The 20,094-nt window shown below is 49.9% G+C and overlaps 7 protein-coding genes across 7 annotated transcripts; 4 read left to right on the top strand and 3 right to left on the bottom strand.

Annotated features, from left to right (window-relative positions):
• Positions 1-22: 22 nt before the first annotated feature.
• On the bottom strand, positions 23-1,183 carry N7487_000093 (zinc-binding alcohol dehydrogenase family protein; the record flags this gene model as incomplete). The annotated part of the gene is made up of 1 exon (XM_056867842.1): positions 23-1,183. The coding sequence occupies one exon, from the start codon at positions 1,181-1,183 to the stop codon at positions 23-25; it is 1,161 nt and encodes a 386-aa protein (XP_056732626.1).
• A 367-nt stretch (positions 1,184-1,550) lies between these two features.
• Positions 1,551-8,664, top strand: N7487_000092 (uncharacterized protein; the record flags this gene model as incomplete). The annotated part of the gene is made up of 5 exons (XM_056867841.1): positions 1,551-1,637; positions 1,701-2,006; positions 2,095-2,750; positions 6,015-7,788; positions 7,849-8,664. The coding sequence occupies 5 exons, from the start codon at positions 1,551-1,553 to the stop codon at positions 8,662-8,664; spliced, it is 3,639 nt and encodes a 1,212-aa protein (XP_056732625.1).
• Positions 8,665-9,216: 552 nt separating this feature from the next.
• On the top strand, positions 9,217-10,368 carry N7487_000091 (glycoside hydrolase family 16 protein; the record flags this gene model as incomplete). The annotated part of the gene is made up of 1 exon (XM_056867840.1): positions 9,217-10,368. One exon carries the CDS (start codon positions 9,217-9,219, stop codon positions 10,366-10,368), a length of 1,152 nt encoding a protein of 383 aa, XP_056732624.1.
• A 682-nt stretch (positions 10,369-11,050) lies between these two features.
• On the bottom strand, positions 11,051-13,321 carry N7487_000090 (uncharacterized protein; the record flags this gene model as incomplete). The annotated part of the gene is made up of 1 exon (XM_056867839.1): positions 11,051-13,321. The coding sequence occupies one exon, from the start codon at positions 13,319-13,321 to the stop codon at positions 11,051-11,053; it is 2,271 nt and encodes a 756-aa protein (XP_056732623.1).
• Positions 13,322-14,307: 986 nt separating this feature from the next.
• On the bottom strand, positions 14,308-15,459 carry N7487_000089 (dTDP-4-dehydrorhamnose reductase family protein). Its single transcript, XM_056867838.1, has 4 exons — positions 15,254-15,459; positions 15,174-15,193; positions 14,405-15,116; positions 14,308-14,342 (listed from the first exon to the last, which is right to left on the bottom strand). The coding sequence occupies exons 1-4, from the start codon at positions 15,433-15,435 to the stop codon at positions 14,312-14,314; spliced, it is 945 nt and encodes a 314-aa protein (XP_056732622.1). The 5' UTR covers positions 15,436-15,459; the 3' UTR covers positions 14,308-14,311.
• A 213-nt stretch (positions 15,460-15,672) lies between these two features.
• Positions 15,673-17,683, top strand: N7487_000088 (FAD-binding oxidoreductase; the record flags this gene model as incomplete). The annotated part of the gene is made up of 3 exons (XM_056867837.1): positions 15,673-15,711; positions 15,854-17,596; positions 17,651-17,683. 3 exons carry the CDS (start codon positions 15,673-15,675, stop codon positions 17,681-17,683), a joined length of 1,815 nt encoding a protein of 604 aa, XP_056732621.1.
• Positions 17,684-18,101: 418 nt separating this feature from the next.
• Positions 18,102-20,073, top strand: N7487_000087 (STE20 family serine/threonine-protein kinase; the record flags this gene model as incomplete). The annotated part of the gene is made up of 4 exons (XM_056867836.1): positions 18,102-18,147; positions 18,220-18,287; positions 18,363-18,530; positions 18,583-20,073. 4 exons carry the CDS (start codon positions 18,102-18,104, stop codon positions 20,071-20,073), a joined length of 1,773 nt encoding a protein of 590 aa, XP_056732620.1.
• Positions 20,074-20,094: the final 21 nt, after the last annotated feature.

Here is a 20,094-nt window from a genome sequence, read left to right as displayed (position 1 = left end):
AATGTCAACCCCCTCGAAATTTTCACTCGGCAACCTCAACAACCAACTTCGTACAACTCACCCCCTGGAGTAGTACATCCAACCCAGCATTGATAGCCCCCAAACCCTTTCCCACGATTCTCAGCTCCGGGCTCGGCCTAATAGCCCCGTTGGCCAGGTTCTCCCTAAGCCACATCCCCATCCAATATCGGAAGTGAGCCAACCTCTCCCCTTCGTCCATCGACGGCATCAAAAAGATGGTTTCCACTCCATTTACCTCTTCCGCATCTGGAGGAATAATCGGGGCCGATCCTATCTTCGCCCTATGGTTCTCTCCGCCTTGATCGTCACCAAAGAAAGCCTTAAGCACGGCCTGACACGGCGCCAGTTGCCCCGTGGCAAGAAAGCAGTGCCGAATCACTAAGCCATCTTCTTTGGCCGCGGAAATGATCGCATCCACAACCTGTGGCTCATTGTAATCGAAGACGCGATCCGCGCCTAGGGAGCCTACGTACTTTTGATTCGCCGCACCAGCCGTGGCGTACACGGCAACGAAAAATGAATCGCGATCTTCCCGCAGCAGCCGGGCGCTTTGCACGCCCATTGTGCCCACGCTAGAAGAAGCGCCCCAGATTAATAGGGCCTCTCTCTTTTGTTTCCTATTTTCCTGAGTTCTGGCGCCAGCTGGGGCAACGGAGACAGAAGAAGAAGCAGTAGCTTCTCCCACCCGTGGAATCCCCATAGCATCCCACGCACTAAGGGGCACCTGAACAGCAACGGGCAAGGTTGCCGCTTGGTTCCAAGAAATACCCTCATCTGGAAGAGGCAGGGCGTGCTGCCAGGGAATGAGACACCGCTCCTGAAAGACACCGTAGTCAGGGTCGTAGGACTTCCAGAAGGAGGCGGCATATGCGGCGACGCGGGTGATTCCCGGTCGGAAAAAGGGCCCAAGACCCTCATCGGTGACGCCGACGGGAACATTGTCGCCGACTTCGAGTACTAGCCCCGAGAGGTCGAAGCCGATGACTGTGGGGTAGGTAGGTATGAAAAGACCTTGGTCACGCATATGGCCGTCGGCTGGATTGAGGGCTACGGATTTGACTTCGATGAGGAGCTCGTCCGGGCCTGGTTTTGGCGTATGGCGGGTTTGAACCTCGAAGGGCTCACCTTTTGCGATAGAGACGGCGGCAAGGTGGGTGGCCATTCTGGACTCTTTGTAATGAAAGGCTTTCGAGGTGTGGAATTTGATACTGGCCGAGTCTGATTTTCAAGTCTTCTTCGTGAAATATCGAGGTATACCCCTCTTCTTATACGTTAAGCTATTATTACAGATTTATTATTCTTCTAGTGACGCACCCGTCCAACAAGGTCAAGGTTGTGTTGATTATAGATGAAGCAGCCAATGAGAGACTCCTGCATCCGAAGAACAGCTAGCGTGAGATGTGGAATATCCGAAAGAGGCTTAGCTTATCGGGTACCTACTTAGTGTCATTTGGGGAACATGACCCCTCCACCTGCGTTGAATTGCTTCCGAACTCGAGATAATCCCTCATACCCAAGCTGCGCAAGGCATGAATAGTCAAGGAGAGGTGCGGGAGGGTAAGACTCAGCGGAGATCGAGATTTGGTTGCCGAAATTGCAAGCTTCGAAAACTCAAGGTGGGTCGCCCTAGGCGTTCAATCATCTAGTGCTTGGCTGACCGAATGTCCTTGACCTTCTAGTGTGACGAAGGCAAACCACAATGCAAGAGATGTAGTTCGTTCGGGGTATTATGCAACTTCATGTCTCATATCCCCGACCTTCAACCCATCTCCGCTGACGCGGTGCGGCCATTGGTGGTTCGAGGAAAGGTAGAGCTTCAGCCCCCTCTCACAAATGCTACCTGGACATATGACGCATCGGCATCCTATCAATTAAATGCAAGGTCTCAAGATTTCATAAACCGGTATCTTGGACGAAGTCTCATTACTCCAAACGATCCCAATATGATACAAGTTAATCGCAAGCTCCTGAAACTAGCCTTTACTGTAAGTTTTATTATATCAATTCTGTCTGATCACAGTATGGAAGCCGCATTATCCATCATGTCTCTGGTCTCGGCTAATATATTTACAGTGCCCTTTTTTAATGCACGCCTCTCTAGCTGTCGCGCTTACATATGACCGCCATCTCAATGGCTCCTTAGGCTGTCGTCGCACTATAGAAGAGTGTTATCACTGGTCTCAAAGCACAGTCCTCTTGAACAAACGGCTCAGGGAACCGATCGAAGACAAAGATAAGGATCCAATCTGGGGTACTGCGGCTGCTCTGGTTATCTTAATATTCTCGTCCCCGGATTCGTGCACACCGGAACAAGCGTGGCCTCTAAGGTCTTCTGGCTCCTCCGACTTAGATTGGGTGCGTATGAGCAAGGGTAAAATGTCGTTGTGGAATACAGTCAACCCCCTACGACCAGACAGCCTTTTCCGCGTCATGGCAGCTACCTTTGCTCAGATGCGTGCACCATTGCCTGAAAGAGGTATAGATGGCATGCCAAGGGCGTTGGCTGCCGTGTGTGACCTCAAAGACTCATCTACGGCGGAAACTAATCCGTATTTCCATGCTGCCCATGCAGTATCCCAGATCCTAGACCTCCCGGATATCGAAGTCGGAACAGGTCAAACTCAACTATTCATGCGGAGTATTCATGGTCCTTTCGAAGACTTGCTCCGTAAAAGGGACCCCTGTAGCGCTATTGTTGCTCTACCTATGGTACCGCAAAACAAGTCGCAGTATATGGTGGATTGAACTTAGGGCTAGGGTGGAATGTCCTGCTATTTGTCTATATCTACGACTATATCATAAAGAGAATGATGCTGTGCATTCATTCCTCCCAGAAGGAGCTAACCCCGATAGGTGGAAATAGTCAGGCTTTCTAACCCTCAAGTTCATTGAATTCTTCACATGAAATATTGTCGCAGTGGTTTCTACAAACCCTGTTGCGGAATATATTTTCTATAAATGGGGGCAAGGTGAGCCCCTGAAGATTATGTGGCCAATCCTTAGTTCGGGCAGCCTATTTGTATAGGTAGAAGTAGTAGGTTCCGGCGTCGCCAAAGCTGCTAGTGTCCATGGCGCCAGCAATGAGGTTGTCGTTGACATAGCGAAAGTGGTCAATGATAGGATGTTTATCATATATCATAGCGGTTGATACAAGTTCGCGGAAACGAACCTCACGGAGCTGCACTGTGTGAGAACTCACTCCATGTCAGAACGACATTAGGTTACTTACGACAGCATGGCCCCAGTTCTCATCGCATACACGCTTTCCATCCTTTGATACAACAATAGGATCCACACTTTCGGTGGAGTGGAAGGTCTTTCCAAGCCAGTTCATAGACAAGAGCTGGGTGTGGCCAGGGTGACCGGTGTCGAAGCTTCCACCCTTCCATTCTTCACGGAGGAAATCGATAGGAAGAGCTGGAAGCTTGTTATAAACAGCCTCGATGTCGGCTTCATTCAACTTGCCACCCTTGACAACTAGCGCAGCAAACTGATCCTTGGGGGCGCTAGAACAAGAAGGTAAGTGCAATGTTCAAGGATCATTAAGTACACTTATCATGCTATATACCTTGCGGACATGGTGTAAATATATTCGGTAAATTGTACAGAAGAAAGAGTGATTGAAATGCCTGCCAGGGCTAAGGATTAACCCCATAATTTATAGTCAGGGGCTCACCTTAACTCCGTCCAGATTCAGGTATCATACGGCATACTACCTAGTATACAGGTACCTAATGATGTCGCCTCACCTGATTGGCGGCCCCCGGGATAGTGCTGGGCTGCTTCCACGGGCCGCGGGCCAAACCCCCAATGCCGTGGGGAAATGGGCCGTGGGGGAATAAGCCGTCAGTGATCCCGAGAGGTTTACGGGGTCTGACATAAATAGGTCTTCCGTTTGCTTTCTTACAAGAATAGTCGGCCGCTTATACGACCTTGTCATGTCTTTCTAGTGGTCTTTTTAAATGTTCTTTTAAATTTCTTTTTTAGGTGTATACGAAGGCGGTAAAAAAGCATATTCTGTGCAAGAGATTTTTCTATACACATCTTTAACGCGAGTTCGATAGGTCATGAAACATAGTGCCTTAGCATCACGCTATCTATATCGGAATTATATCGGGTTGACCAGCTCAAAGCCTATCTTCACCTCAAAGCTTGTTTGCGACACTAATTTCTGTGGGGCGTCAGAGACTAGTGGAGGCTGGCTCCCTTGCGCCGCCTGCATCTTTTAGCCGCTCATACGACATTACTATCATTACTATCAGTCCAAGGGCGTTGAAGAGAATAGTTCCCAGGCTTGGAAATCAGAGCACTTTTGATTTGTTGAACGTTTACCCTAGACAAAACAACACTAGGCTTTCTCATATTTATGTAGGTGAAATAAGCTCTGTCAAGCGAGATAACATTGGTGGGTAAAGAAGATGTATACGTACATATTTAGAGTGAAGAGAGAAGTGTCCGTCGTACCACCCAGGTATGTAGGTAGGTCTACCCAAGAGACACTGTAAATACCACACAGCGTACTCTGTAGAAAGTAAACACCTTTCAATAGTCGAAAATCACAAAACAAATAAGTTTGTTTCGAGTGCAGTTGAATTTGAAATCCGACTAGATCTGGCATTCTGCTGATCCGCGAGATCTTCGCACAATTCTGGAATAGCCATGGCAAGAATGCTGGCCCTAGGAGATTAGAAGTTCCGATCCTTATGAAAGAGAATGTTATGCTGTTATCTTGGCAGCTAATTGTGCCATATTCCACTATGGAGTAAGGAATGGCCTAGAGATACTCTGGACATGCTTCAGTATCTAGAAAAGATCATCCCTTCAAGTAAAGAATGCCGGGCCGGCCGGTGCCGCCTAATTTCTCCCATTACCTAGATATATTTGGGACCCCTCGCATTTCGTGGATCTCTTAGATTTCTTGAATCTCCTGTCAACAGGTTTTGGTAAGAATGCAAGTAAAAAGGCGTGAGACACGTCGATAAATAATTGGATACAACGCAATACCCTTCCGCTGCCAAGTATAGGGCGGCTGTCCTATCGAAGATGGAGAATGCACGAGGATACAATGGGCCAATAGGGAGCATCACAGAGTGATATTTCGGCAGCCCTAACAGCATAGGGTAATTCTGCTAGGAACGGGCCACGACATAGCCGGAATGAAAAGTGGGCCGATCTGGAACATCCCTTTAATAGTGTTAGGCAGCTATATAATTATATAATTTTAATAATTTTAATTTTTAAGATAGCGAGTTTCAGGTTTTGGGATGTATAAGATGCGAAGATAGAGTACCTCATTTTCACATGCCAACCCTAGAGTGTCTAGGTGCATATGCAACTCAGGGATGTGCCTAGATCGTACGGAGTACTCCGTACATGCAGCAAGGCCGAGTCGTGAAACCCGATTTGAATCCTTTCCAGCAAAAACCTTATCGACTGGAATCCACCGAAGCTGTTTATGTATTATTATCATCCGTTCTATTCCATTACATAGATATATGTACATATGTACATACCTACCTACCTAGGTAGGTATAAATGTAGATATTACCTCAATATCACACTTTCAAGCGAATTTACATCAAAACTTAAACCAGGAATACACTTTGCTTCGCCACAAAACCCAATGAAACGGACCAAAAGGGATCGACAGACCACGTTTTCTGTGGCAGTTGACAATACCATACCGTAATGTAATCTTCCCGCATGCGTGATTTTCCTATCGCAGCTATTACCACGTTTTTCCTTTTTTCTGACTGAGATTTTCGACCTTTTGTCTCCATTTCCTTTCTTCTTGTCTTCCCTCCGTTATGCCCTCGATCTCCTCTACGAACAATTGTGGCTCAATGCCACGCGGCTAAGAGCGGTGTCCCCCGTGGTCTCTTCCTGCACGAGTCAAAACTCTCCGCTCGGTAGCGATCGACGGGACCACATGTATGCCGCGCGAAAAAAAAAAAAAACAAAAGTCGAGATGTAACAAACTAATAATGCAATAGGTTTGAAAAATTCCCCTCCTTTCGAGAGCAACCCATCTCGACATCTTCCCCTCCGCGGCCAGTGCCAGTGGTCTCCGCTCGGCAACGGTCTTCTGGCCGTAGTCCGTTCAATATGTTCTCGACCTTTCTTCGTCGGGTGACGTCCTACAAGGAAAAGGTCCCGTTTTTAAACGAACTGCACCTTAATTTCATCTTCCTCCACTATGCCTATATCATATCCTGGGCGATCATCGGCTCCATCATCCTTTATCCCGGTGGCAACATCGACTACATTGATGCGCTTTTCCAATCCGCCGGCGCCGCCACACAGAGCGGGTTAAACACGGTCGATCTGAATAGTCTCTGGCTATATCAACAAATAGTCCTATACCTGATTACATGTCTGTGCACCCCGATCTTCATCCACAGCGCCCTGGTATTTATTCGGCTATACTGGTTCGAGAAGCGCTTCCAACATGTGGTCCGTGACGCTCGTGCGATGCGACGGACTCGATCCCGCATGGAAACCGTGACCGATGATGGGGACAGCGGGGATATCAATATAAACCGCGCGGAGCTTGGAGTCAGCGGTCGACCCATTGTGGTGATCCGGGACGATTCAGGGGACGCCCGGGATGGTCGATTGACGGATCCGGCAAGCAAGAACATCAATTCGGGCATCAACACACCAGAAGCTCGGGATAGCAGTGTGGACTCCAGCTCCGGGGGAACAGACACGAGCAACGAACCTCGTTTTGGCCTCGGTAGCTTGAAGGTGCCAACCCATTTGAACCCCGAACATCACATTGCCTTCTTGGAAAAGCAGCGGAAGGATAAAGGAGCTTTGCGGATTCCAAGTCCACGGGAATATGACCGTGGTGGTGCGCCGGAGGCCTTGGAAGAAGACGTGGACCAGGATGGTGAGCAGGCTCACCACTCCAGTGACCACGATGACCAAGACGAACAACAGAGCCCCGGTGCACACCCCGAGGAGCTTGATCAGCTCGGTCCACTTGAAGGACCACATATCACCATCAACGAGCCAGACATTTCACGAACTCGTCCACGCGGAAATACGTTCCCTCGTCTGGATACTCGACCTACTTTCCGGGAGACTAAAGATGGGAACGAGACTACCACTCTTGCCCCTTCTAACACGAGGAACACCTTCAGGGGGCTGTTCCGATCTCTGACGCAAGAGCGCGACCTGAATACTCAGCCATACCTCAGTTGGAATGCGACAGTGGCTCGTAACTCCAATTTCGTTGACTTGACGGAGGAACAGCGTGATGAGTTGGGCGGTATCGAATACCGTGCGCTTAAGACGCTGGCCGTCGTTCTCATCACTTACTACGTCGGTTTTCATCTCATCGGCATGGTCAGTATGATCGGCTGGATCATGACCGAGAACAGATGGGGTGATGTTGTCCGGGCTGATGGGGTTGGGCGGCCGTGGTGGGGAATCTTTACCGCTGCCTCCGCCTTCAACGATTTGGGTTTCACCTTGACACCTGACTCGATGTACTCCTTCCAAAGGGCCGTTTTCCCTTTGCTGATGCTAGCGTTTTTAATTATTATTGGCAATACCGCCTTCCCGTGCATGCTTCGTTTGATGATCTGGGTTCTTTCGAAATTCACCCGCCAGGGCACTGCGCTATGGGAAGAGTTAAAGTTTCTTCTGGATCACCCCCGTCGATGCTTCACTCTATTGTTCCCTCGCAATGCCACTTGGTGGCTGTTTGCGATTCTCGTCTTATTGAATGGCATTGATTTGATCTTCTTTGTCATCCTGGATGTGAGTTTGTCAACTTTATATATCTCTTCTATGCAATTTTCACTGACCATGGCTGTGTAGCTCAACGACTCTGCCGTCACTGCGCTGCCACCCGGAATTCGAGTTGTGGATGGCTTCTTTCAAGCTGCCGCGACGCGAACAGCTGGTTTTGGAATCATCAGTCTTTCAGAGCTTCACCCCGCCATCCAAGTTTCTTATCTGATCATGATGTATATCTCAGTATTCCCCATCGCTATCTCTATGCGTCGAACCAACGTCTACGAAGAGAAGAGTTTGGGAATTTACGATGCCGCAGACGAGGATGACGATGAAGACTCAAATGCTCCCACCTATATCGGAGCTCACTTGCGACGCCAACTGAGTTTCGATTTGTGGTACGTCTTTTTAGGTCTGTTTATCATTGCCATTGCGGAAGGATCCAAATTGCAGAATGTGAACGACAACTCCTTCCAGCTGTTCACTGTTTTGTTCGAAGTTGTCTCAGCATACGGCACTGTGGGTCTTTCGTTCGGATACACAGATGTCAACACCTCCTTCTCGGGACAGTTCAATGTGGTCTCCAAGTTGGTAATCATTGCCATGCAACTCCGTGGCCGCCACCGTGGCCTACCTTACGCGCTTGATCGCGCCGTCCTTCTCCCCTCCGACGCCCTCAATCGACACGAAGCCGAAGAGGGAGAGCGCCGCATGCGCCGCCGTGCATCCAACCTCAGTGGTGGTGGGTCTTTCGCCCCAGCGCAATCGCGTACCTTATCTCAAGCAAGGAACGATGCTGGTCTGTCTTCGGGTATGGAAACCCACGACTGGCAGACCCAGCCTGCTCCCAATGCGGACTCTCTGGTGCATCGTTCCTCGACTGTCCGATCCAATCGGTAGAAAATGGGCGGAACCCTATTTCTTTTTGTTTATACCTATAGAGGCTTGGCGTTCTACATACGTGCCCTGGCGGTTCCATTTTAATTTCACCACACATAATTATAGACACATTGGACTTGTATCCTACCATCCATTTAGTAATATACGTCCACTTCGAGGGTTCTTGTCTTGCATGTCTTCACTGATTGTAGGGACAACATTTTGTCTTTTAACCAATGCAACTACTCTACGGAGTACTCCGTACATCGTCATGATATAATAAGTAGGGGAAAATAGATATTTATTGATATGTCCCTGAACCTTGCATGGTAGTACTAGTCTATATACGGCGACGACAAAATAGACTGGGTTATTTATAGCGAAGTAATCCATGGGTCCGCAAGCAGGAAGGATCGGCGCTTTCCCATTGTAGGGCAGAGTAGATTTCCATGACGATAAACTACATAGCTGTTTTTTAACATCACAACACTGCAATTACGTAGAACATAGAACAAAATTCATCTCCAAATCCAGTTACACTGATCTTGTATCTCAAACATCTCAACTATAACCATGGCCAACCGACAACTCCCATATCTAAATCAATACAGTGGGACCAACCCGAGTCTCCCCACCCTCGAAACCAAATCCCCAATCACAACCTCCACCCAACCAGAAGGAGACATAGATACCCCAGCCCAAGAACCCTGGTATAACCCACAAGGCTGGCCCCTGCGCACGAAACTCATCGCCAGCGCTACAGCCATAGTGATTATATTGGCTACAATCCTGATCCCCGTCGAAATAATCAAAAACCAATACCCAAACTACACACCTTTGAACTACACCCTCGCAGACGAATACTCCGGCCCAACCTTCTTTGACCGATTCACCTATTTCACAGACGAAGATCCAACAAAGGGCTTCGTCGTCTACGTCAACAAATCAACCGCCAGACATCTAAACCTCACCTATGCATCCGAGTCATCAGCCATCCTGCGCGTCGACGCTTCAACACCAAACGCCAGTTCCGGTCGGAACTCCGTCCGCGTCGAGTCGAGAAATACATATGACTCAGGCCTCTTCGTCTTCGATATCATTCATACACCCTTCGGCTGTGCAACCTGGCCAGCGTTGTGGTTAACAGATGGATATAACTGGCCGATGAATGGCGAGATCGATGTTCTTGAAACCACCAATGTTGGAAGTCATGGAAATGAAATCTCAATTCATACTACCCAGGGCTGTCATATGGATGTCAAGCGCAAACAAACCGGTCATGGTATCTTTAACAATTGTAATAACGCCACGGATGGAAACTCTGGCTGTGCTGTCATCGGTGATGAGAATAGTTACGGAGAGGCGATGAATAACCGTGGTGGAGGTGTTTATGCACTTGAACTCCGTAGCGCTGGTATTCGCGCTTGGTTCTTCCCCAGTGGAACTATCCCTGCTGATATCACGGTGGAGAATCCGGATCCGAGTAGCTGGGGCTTTGCGCTGGCGGATTTCCCGAGTACGAATTGTAACATTGCGTCGCATTTTAAGAATTTGAGTATCATTGTTAATATTGATCTCTGTGGTGAGCTTGCTGGGCAGAAGCAATATTATGATACTTTGTACCATTGTCCGGCGACTTGTTCGGGCTTTGTTGCTGGCAATCCTAGCAGTTTTGTTGATGCTTATTGGGAGTTTAAGAATTTCAAGGTTTATCGTGCTTCTTGAGCTTGAAGAGATGGTTTAAGGGTGGGATGTTTCCTTTTTGTTTCTTTTGCTATTTTGCTACGTGATATGATTGGATTGCTCTGAAGCACGAGGAAGTCCCTTTTTGGTTGTTTGATGGGCTTTTGCAAGGGAGTTTGGTACTGCGATATACCCAGGGAAGTCGATGTGATAGAATGGTAGAATGATCTGTGGAGTTTATCAGTCCAAGAGTCTTATATGTTGGACGATGAAGCGGGTGAATTGGATGGATACCTAGTTCTCGGTGCGGCAATATCACAATAAGTCAGATGGTGTGATTATCCCTTCTTCGAGACTTCAGTAGAAGATAAGAGAGAGATTAAAAGAGTGTTGGATCGCAGTGAGAAACAAGTTTAGATATAATGTCAAATAAATGTCAGGGATAAATTTTCGGTTTCAATTCATTGCTAAATAAACATAGAATGGGTATCTCTAACAAAGATGAATCGTCCGTCAAGCACAATCGGCTATCGGTAATTCATCTCCAGATCAAAAGACACAGAATGCATCAATACTGACGAGAGTGGACTCAACCTTGCAGTGTCATAGTATGGGGAGCCAGTGGCCCAAGTAAATAAACCCTAGGTATACCAAAAGAGAATCTCACGAAATAACAATCATAATCGTCGTAACAACAAACATAAAAAAAATAAATGAAAGACAACTATAGCTGTCGGAGCAGACTGCCATCTGCAAAGGGATTCTCCGGGGACATGTCCAGCAACGGCCGTGTGGCATTGCGATCACCCGTTGCGACACCATGTCCGATGCGCGGTTTCCGATGGCTAGCGGTGCTGGCTGAATGTGCCAATAGGCTATTCGCGGTGAACTGGCTAGCCGGGGGTGCCGGGCTTGCTTCAGCAGAAACCGGGGCCGCATATTTGTTTGGGTGATGGCGCACGCTGCGGGTGGTGTTTCGCCGCTGAGGTGTGGTTTCTGCGGCCGGTCGTCGCCACGAAGTCGCTGGTGGGATGGAGATTCCTCCTGCCGTCTGATCTGGACCAGTAGCGCCGTCGATCAGTTGCATGCCGGGTTGGACTTTGACGCCGCGACCCTTGCCCTTGCGGCTATGCTGTGGAGGCTCGGCATAGACTGGAGTGAGGTCAACCAGAGGCTTCTGTTTAAGAGATAGGGTTCGGGTGAAAGCAGATGTATCGGGAGCACGGGTCATTGTGTTGCTCCGGCTGTTGGGATTTGAGTCGTGGCTGTGTATGGATCCTCCACTCATAAAGCCAGTGCCTGAAAAGGCTTCCTGTTTAGCTTTCTTGTCGCGATCATCCCGTTCCCGCATAGCGGTTTGTCGTTGGGTGTAAGTTCGACCTAAGAGTCCGGATGGTGCAAACGTAGCAGTATCTCCTTCTTCGGATGAAATGCCCGAGAGTAATGCCTGGTTGTCGGAGAAAGGCCCTTCTGTATCGGTATCGAGCGTGAGGGTATGGGGATATGACGGCGGAGGGGGCACGTGTCCACGAAGGTTTTTCTTCCGCGCAAAAACGTCTTTGGAGCTTGCGGGCCTCTGTTGATCAGAGCTTTCGGTCGAAGTCTCCCGTTCTAGGAGTGGGGCTTCGTTGTGCACATTTCTCGGCTGGTTAGTCGACTTCTTCGTCCCAGCACGCTTGGGGAGTGCCTCGGTCTCTAGTTTCGGGCCTGCGCCCTTCTTATTGACCAGATACCAACTTCTCCACTTCTGTACCGCCCGATACCATGTATCTGCAATAGACTTGTCGCTGGTCGAGAAAAAGTGCAAGAAGTTTTCGGTGGACAAAAACATGGACGACTTCTGCTGGCTCTTAATTGCGAAGCATAGCTTCTTAGGCGGCTTGATATCCTTGCTTAGCGCTCGAGCGCTGGGAAAGTAGATGTCATAGTCGGATATATGGCAGATATTGGTCTGTTCCTCAGCGTTCTCTTTTTTTGAGATTGTCACTTGTCCGTCCGCACGCAAGGTGACATATCGCTTATCCCACTTGCGGCGCTGCTGGGAATGGTAAATATGGACTGTCACTGGGGGTGGTTGTCCACTGGGGGCATGTCCAGCATCGAGCTGGGTTAGGGCTTCCACACTGGAGGGAGGAATAACAATGAACTGGTTGTCCGCATCATGTGACCAGGAATTCATGACTTCCCGGACATGTTCATAGCGGCGCAGAGGGCGCTCTAGACCCACTTGAGAGTAAGACTCCATGAGAATGAATCTCTCCGCATCAATATCCCGCGATAAGTGCTTGGTGGCATCTACCAATATATCCTGGACCTGAGTTGACGGGGTGACAGTGAGATTCGCAGTAGCATCTCCATATTTGACAAGCGCATGTCGCTCTCCGGCGTTGACAGCGCTGACAGGAGCATCAACTCCTGGGACCACTCCGGTTCCGCCCACTCCAATGTAGTTCGGGAGGGGCTCGTTTTTCTTGGCGGACCTTGCAAGTTTGACCTTCTGAAAGAAAGATTTGCGGTTCCCATCGTTTCCTGGGTTGTAACTGCTTGGGGGATGCGCCGGCGCAGGTTGCGATCGAGATTGTTGCGCAGCTTGTTTTGGCGAGGCGGACACACGAGGCCGCCCAGTGTGTTGCGCAGAATTGTCCCCTCCAGTCAATTGTTCCATCGCACCTTGTCGGTGTAGCTCGCGCATGCGCGCTTCCTCCTCATTTTGTGTTGCCAAAGGGTGACTGGTTGCGGGCCGTTCACTTTCTCGTACCGGCGGAATTCGCGCGTGGCCCGGGATCGCGGGAGGAGGAGGTACGATATGTCCATTTGACGATGGCCGATTGCGACGATATCGGGATCTGCTTCGAGCGAGCGAGGGGTTCTCCTCGACTTTATTGACACGCGCAGGTGGTGCGGCCATTTCGACGTCGGTTGTCCCACCTCGCATGCTACGATATCGAGACAACTTTTGGGGTACAGCCTGCGCTGTCGCACTGTTCTCACTCATGCTAGAGGTTTTTTTTTCACTTGACGTTCGCCCCCGGGAGGCCGAGGCGCGTAAGTTTCGTAATCTGCGTCGAGTTCTATCGCAATAAGGTTAGCGTCGCCTTGACAGCAATTTCCCGTTCAGATCGGGCAGTGCTGCGACTCTGCGACTCTGCGACTCAGCCTCTTAACAGAGTTCGGTGCAGTGAGAAATACAGAAATGTGGGAAAAAGGTGTGGGAGACTAAATAGAATCCCACCTAGTCCTCACGATCAAACCGGCCTGTTTTCAATCGACCATTCGCGCCTGGGCAAAAAAGCGACCCGCACCGATCGTCAATTGGGCCGGCCTAGGCTGGGGATGGGGTTTGCTGGGTTGGATAGACCATATTGGATAGATGTTATGGATTGAACTCACCGAAGTACTTGGCATAACAAATAATCAAACGTGAAATTGGAAGAGAAAAAAACAAAAAGATGAAACGCAATTTCCCAAGTGCCCTGGCAATTTCCTGGCGGCTAAACATTTCCGGATCGGCTGCGCCGCATGCGGTTTCACGCGACGCTGGGGCAACGATGTGTATACAACATTATTTATGTGGTTGACCTGACAAAGTGATATATGATCGACAGGTACTATTGACTTGAATCGCACTATTAGATTGTTCAATGAAAAAAGGCGTGGCTACGGAGTATTATTGGAGGATCTCCAAGGGTCCACAAGGCGATCAGATCTGAGTGTCTCACTCCAAATGTATACTTCCAAGGTTGGGATTCTTCGTAACTGGGATATAATGAAGCTTCAAGTCTCGTGGAAGTCCTTCTTATTTTGTTCTGTGCACGAGAAGTACACAGAATATACGATTTCTGCGGATTTATATAGTTCCAGGGTTATTACTGATTCGGCCTAGCTGATCTCCTTGATAGGCTTAAACCTCCTTCTTTCTGGTTTTTCAATTGGAGCTTTATCCTTCTATATTTGAATCATTCTTACAACTTGAATAGGTCAGAACCTATTTCCTATAAGCACCCAATTCCCGGCGCCTGCGAGTCGTTAGCACGGACCTAAAAATAAGGTATATAGTACCCCCATGAAGAGAACTTACCACCACGCGATGAAATCCACTGTCCGCACATCAATCCCAAGCTCAGTCAGTGCCTTGGTAGAGAGATGTGTATCATAAGGCCGTATAACACCCCCATTGGGATCATTGCCCTGCTTATTGGGGATCATTCCGGGAATAGCAACACCCAACACCTCAGCCAACTTCTGGCAAATCTCATACTTGGTCATACGGTCCTCGGATGAGAATTGCAGGATACGAGGGAAGTCTTTGCGCTTCTCCTTCTCACGCAGATACTTGATGACAATGTCTCGACACACGCGCGCAACGTCCTCGGTGTTGGTTGGGTACCGTATAGCCCAATCGTCCATCTTCACGCCGGCATTTTCATCGGTGGCCTTCTGGACAGCGTCGACGAGAGTGTTGACCGCACTTTCAGAGTTCTCCTTGGCGTTGCCGTACAGCACCGGCACGCGCAGCACAATTCCCATGCCTGACTCCTTGGTTGCTTCTAGTACGGCCACCTCGCCATCACGCTTCAATTGCCCGTACAGGTTCGGTGGCTTGGTCTCGGCATCGGCCTCGTAAGGTGCGTCGCCTTCGGTGCCGGGGAAGACGTAGTCGGTCGAGATGTAGATGAGGAAGGCACCACGAGCTTGGCATTCTCTGGCCAGTGTGCGAGTGGCGTCGACATTGACCTTGCGGGCTTGTTCCGGGTTCTTATCACAGAGGTCTGGGGACTTGTTTGCGGCACCTGTGAGCTGTTAGTCTATAAATTGGGAAGGATGATCGAGTCGGCTAATTAGCTTACAATGGATGACAATCTGAGGCCTGGTGATTGTTCAAAGCTGATTAATGTCTATACTCAGGATCTAGATGGAAAATACATACTTGACTTCATCGAAGAGCATGCGAATGTCTTCCTCCTTCTCCAAATCAGCCTTCAAGATAGTAGGCGGGGCAGGACGGGAGAATCCCTGGCCAACAACCAACACGCCCGAGTGCTGGAAAGTGTTGAAAACCGCACGGCCAAGGAAGCCACTGGCTCCAGTAACTAGAACTGTCGATGTCATTTTCGATGAGTGTAGTTATGGGGTTAAGTTAGGAAGATGGTCGGGTGCTCTTCTTTTTTTTTTAATGACGCGGGGCCAACTGTGACGTAACTGACTTCTCCCCAGTGGATATAACAGTTGAGACACACCTAGAACCCACATATCTAAGCCTTTAAGCCCTTATGAATTGGATCAATTCGATCAATTGCACCCGTTTTTGTGTTTTGTGCATGGTGTTAAGATATACTTAACGATATCATGATCGGCGTGCACTTGAAGGTTTATTGGCGCAATGAGGTACAAGATATTATACATATATATATATATATATATATGTGTGTATGTGTAACTTTGATCTCTATAAAATATTTACTATATCAGTATAAAACTAACTATCAATTTAAACTACCTTACTAAATAATATAAACCGTTATTAAAGACCATTTCAGCGTTGAATAGAAAAAGCCGAAAATCCCCGAGGTCGAATCAGAATCGGCGAGGACCTGGTAGCTCTCGGAGGCAGATCGGAGCATCGGAGCATCTCCACTTGACATTTCTAAAAATTGTTCTTTGTAATTCCTCAGCCATGTCTGGTGCCAGGAATATCACAGCTGCTTTGCGGCGGGCCCGAGTGCCTCGTCCTCGTTTTGCCATTCGCACCGTCCAATCCATCACACCCTTGACTACGCGCACTTTCAGCGCTAGCTCCACCCGCAACTCCGATTCCCGTCAGATCAAGTTCACCAGCGACGCCTACCCCAACCTCAAGCGCAACCCCAACTTCGCCGAGATCTCCGCTGAAGATGTTGCACACTTCAAGGAACTCCTGGGCTCTCAGTCGGCCGTCATCGATGGCGTGACCACCGACGCGACAGACGATATCGAACCCTTCAACAGCGACTGGATGCGCAAGTACCGTGGCCACACCCGGCTTGTTCTGAAGCCCCAGAATGCACAGGAGGTTAGCAAGGTGCTGAAATACTGCAACGAGCGCAAATTGGCTGTTGTGCCGCAGGGTGGAAACACTGGTCTTGTCGGTGGCTCGGTGCCGGTCTTCGATGAGATCGTCATCAACACTTCGCGCATGAATCAGATCCGCTCTTTTGATGCTGCCTCCGGTGTCCTAGTCGCCGATGCCGGTGTCATCCTTGAGACCGCTGACCAGTATCTCGCTGAGCGAGAGCACCTCTTCCCTCTGGACCTGGGTGCCAAGGGTTCCTGCCACATCGGTGGAAATGTCTCCACCAATGCCGGTGGCCTGCGTCTCCTCCGCTATGGTAGTCTCCACGGTAGCGTGCTCGGCCTCGAGGCGGTCCTGCCGGACGGGACTATCGTGGATGCGCTGTCAACTCTACGCAAGAACAACACTGGTTACGATCTCAAGCAGCTGTTCATCGGCTCTGAGGGTACCATTGGCCTCGTAACCGCTGTCTCTATCCAGTGTCCCCCGCGCCCCAAGGCCGTTAATGTGGCTTACTTTGGTCTTGAGAGCTTTGAGCAGGTCCAGCAGGCTTACCTCGCTGCCAAGGGCCAGCTCTCGGAGATTCTCTCCGCGTTCGAGCTGATGGACGGTCGCAGCCAGAAATTGGTCATTGAATCTACGGGTAACAAGCACCCTCTCGAGGGTGAGTATCCTTTCTACTGCCTGGTGGAGACCAGCGGTTCCAACGCCGAGCACGACATGGCCAAGCTGGAGTCGTTCTTGGAGAACGTTATGGGCGACGGTATTGTCGCCGACGGTGTACTGGCCCAGGACGAGACCCAGTTCCAGGCCCTGTGGCGCTGGCGTGAGGGTATCACCGAGTCCCTGAGCCACTTGGGTGGCACCTACAAGTACGATGTGTCGATCCCATTGGCGGATCTATACCTGCTTGTGGAGGACTGCAAGGCCCGCCTCACGGAGAAGGGTCTGGTCGGTGACGATGACTCCTTCCCTGTTCGTGCTGTGGTTGGTTACGGTCACATGGGTGACTCCAACCTGCACTTGAACGTTGCCGTGCGACAGTACAGCAAGGAAGTGGAGAAGGCGATCGAGCCATGGGTGTATGAGTGGATTCAGAAGCGCCAGGGCAGCATCAGTGCTGAGCATGGGCTTGGCGTTGCTAAGCGCGAGTTCATTGGTTACAGCCAGAACGAGACGATGGTGAAGCTGATGAAGCAGCTGAAGAACCTCTATGACCCGGTAAGTGGAGTATCACTGCTATGTGTGAGCAATTGCTAACGTTTTAATTCTTAGAATGGGATCATGAACCCGTACAAGTATATTTAGAGCATGTTGCATGCGTGTTGTATATGGATCGTTGGAGCATAACAAAAGCCGTTTACCGAGATCGAGTAATAATCACATTATGCACAAGCATGTACAAGCATGTATAACGCAGAATCTTCAAGTAAAAGAAGTAAATGATAATCCTTTCAGAACTAAATAGCTATATTCGAGGCAAATCCGATCACCTGAGTGGACCCCTTGCAGATATACCCCAGTTGGTGCCTGAGGCCATCCGTTGCCATGTGAGACGGAGCTTGTTTGGGGATTTATGCTCCACCCCTTGCCCGCCAACCCCGATGGCCTCTTTACTCTCGTCTTGACCCCTCGAAAGTCCCAAGCTATTCATTCATTACTTGGATGAGCCCTGTCGACATTCCCTGTCTGACCGGAGTAGCTAGCTGGGCTGAATTATTGCACAATGGACGACATGGCAAGTCATTACCAGGTGATGGAGGAGCTAGGGAGTGAGTTGACCAAAGCGCTGTTTGTTTTTTTTCCCTGCATTTCCGTCGACTAACTGTATTCTCCGTTTGCAGGTGGTAGTTTCGGAGTGGTTTACAAAGCCATTGACAGGACTGACGGCGAGATCGTTGCCATTAAACACGTACGCTTTCATGATATTCGATCTTCGAGTTTCAATTTCCCGCCTTTCGTTCGATTTTGTTGACACCCTTTTCAGATCGATCTCGAGTCCAGCGAGGACGATATTCAAGAAATCCAGCAGGAAATTTCTGTTTTGGCTACCTGCGCTAGCCCCTACGTTACACAATACAAGGCCAGTTTCCTTAAGGGGCACAAACTATGGATTGTCATGGAATACCTCGGAGGTGGCTCCTGTTTGGATTTGGTACGTCCCTTACTGCTATCTTTATCATGAGGTCCATCGCTAATCATCCCAGTTAAAACCTGGATGTTTTAACGAAGCCCATGTGGCCATCGTCTGCAGAGAACTCCTCCTAGGCTTGGATTACTTGCACAACGAAGGCAAAATCCACCGTGATGTCAAGGCCGCCAATGTTCTCCTTTCTCAGAGTGGAAAGGTGAAGCTGGCAGACTTTGGTGTCGCCGCACAGCTGGTCAATATCAAGTCGCAGCGCAATACATTCGTCGGAACTCCATTCTGGATGGCACCGGAGGTTATCCAGCAGGCTGGATACGACTTCAAGGCAGACATCTGGTCCTTGGGTATCACGGCAATCGAGATGATCAACGGAGAACCCCCACATGCCAGCACACACCCGATGAAAGTGCTGTTCCTGATCCCGAAGAACCCCGCCCCTCGCCTCGAAGGCAACGAGTACAGCAACACATTCAAGGACTTCATCGCACAGTGTCTGACAAAGGATCCGGATCTGCGGCCGAGCGCAAAGGAGCTCCTGAGACACAAGTTCATCCGGAATGCGGGCAAGGTTGAGTCACTTCAAGAACTGATTCTGCGCAAGCAGGACTGGGATTGTGGCCGTGGTGAAGGGAGAGACGTGAAATACTATGCCGAGTCTCTCAACACCATGACTCGGCCTGAAGATCTCGATGATGACGATTGGGTCTTTGACACAGTCAAGGCTCCTCCAATGTGGAAGCCAAAGGGCACGGATTGGATGACATTCGACGAGGAGGACGAAAACAACACGCCTGATCCCGCTCAGATGCTCGAAGACATGCATATAAGCGCACCACCACCACCGCCTAAGCACCAGGCAAACTCCACCGTCCGCCGAATCCCTACCGATCGATCTCCGTCTGTCAGACGGGCTAACACCAAGCGTCGTTCGAGTGGCGTCAAACAACCCCTTGGTCTGGATTTGAGTTATGGCAACAGCCCGTCCACAGTCCGACAGTTCCGCCGGGTGTCGGACAAGGTCCCCACCGACCTCAACCCAGTCAAGCAGGGATTTGATGAAAATCAAAGCCCGAAGACGGTATCCACCGACACTTCAAGCAAGGAGGCTCAAATTGGACGCCGTGCATATAGCAAGGCAGTGGGAATGTCCTGCCAGGAAGTCCTATCAACAACAGGAGATGGCGATAAACGGGAGGCAATCTCTAGACTTGCCGAAGCCTGGAGCGACCTGGAAATGGTCGACCCGGAAGGTCTCTACCACATCGTCAGGATCATGAACGAGAAGCTTCAAGCAGACTCCCGCCTCTCCACTCTTCTCCCGTCCACACAACCCGACTCCCCCTCGCGACCACGCCTCGTGCTGGCCCAAAACAACCCACACCTCAAAAGCCACCGCCGTCGCCAATCCTACGTCCCCGAGCCCCAGCCTCAGTCACCCCCATCCATCCCCGCTCAAGCTGCGCCTGGCATGGAACATACCAAACAACTCTCCGACGTCCTCTACCAGCGATGGTCAGAGGGTCTCCGCAACCGCTGGGGCGGCATCTAGTCTCCCCCGTCAACCCTCCTC

This window comes from Penicillium crustosum (genome assembly GCF_028827405.1).
Source record: "Penicillium crustosum strain IBT 35664 chromosome Unknown utg000001l_segment0_segment0, whole genome shotgun sequence".
Classification (NCBI taxonomy): Eukaryota; Fungi; Ascomycota; class Eurotiomycetes; order Eurotiales; family Aspergillaceae; genus Penicillium; species Penicillium crustosum.
The sequence above is the reverse complement of the archived record's forward strand: the minus strand, read 5'-3'. Positions and strand labels throughout refer to the sequence as shown.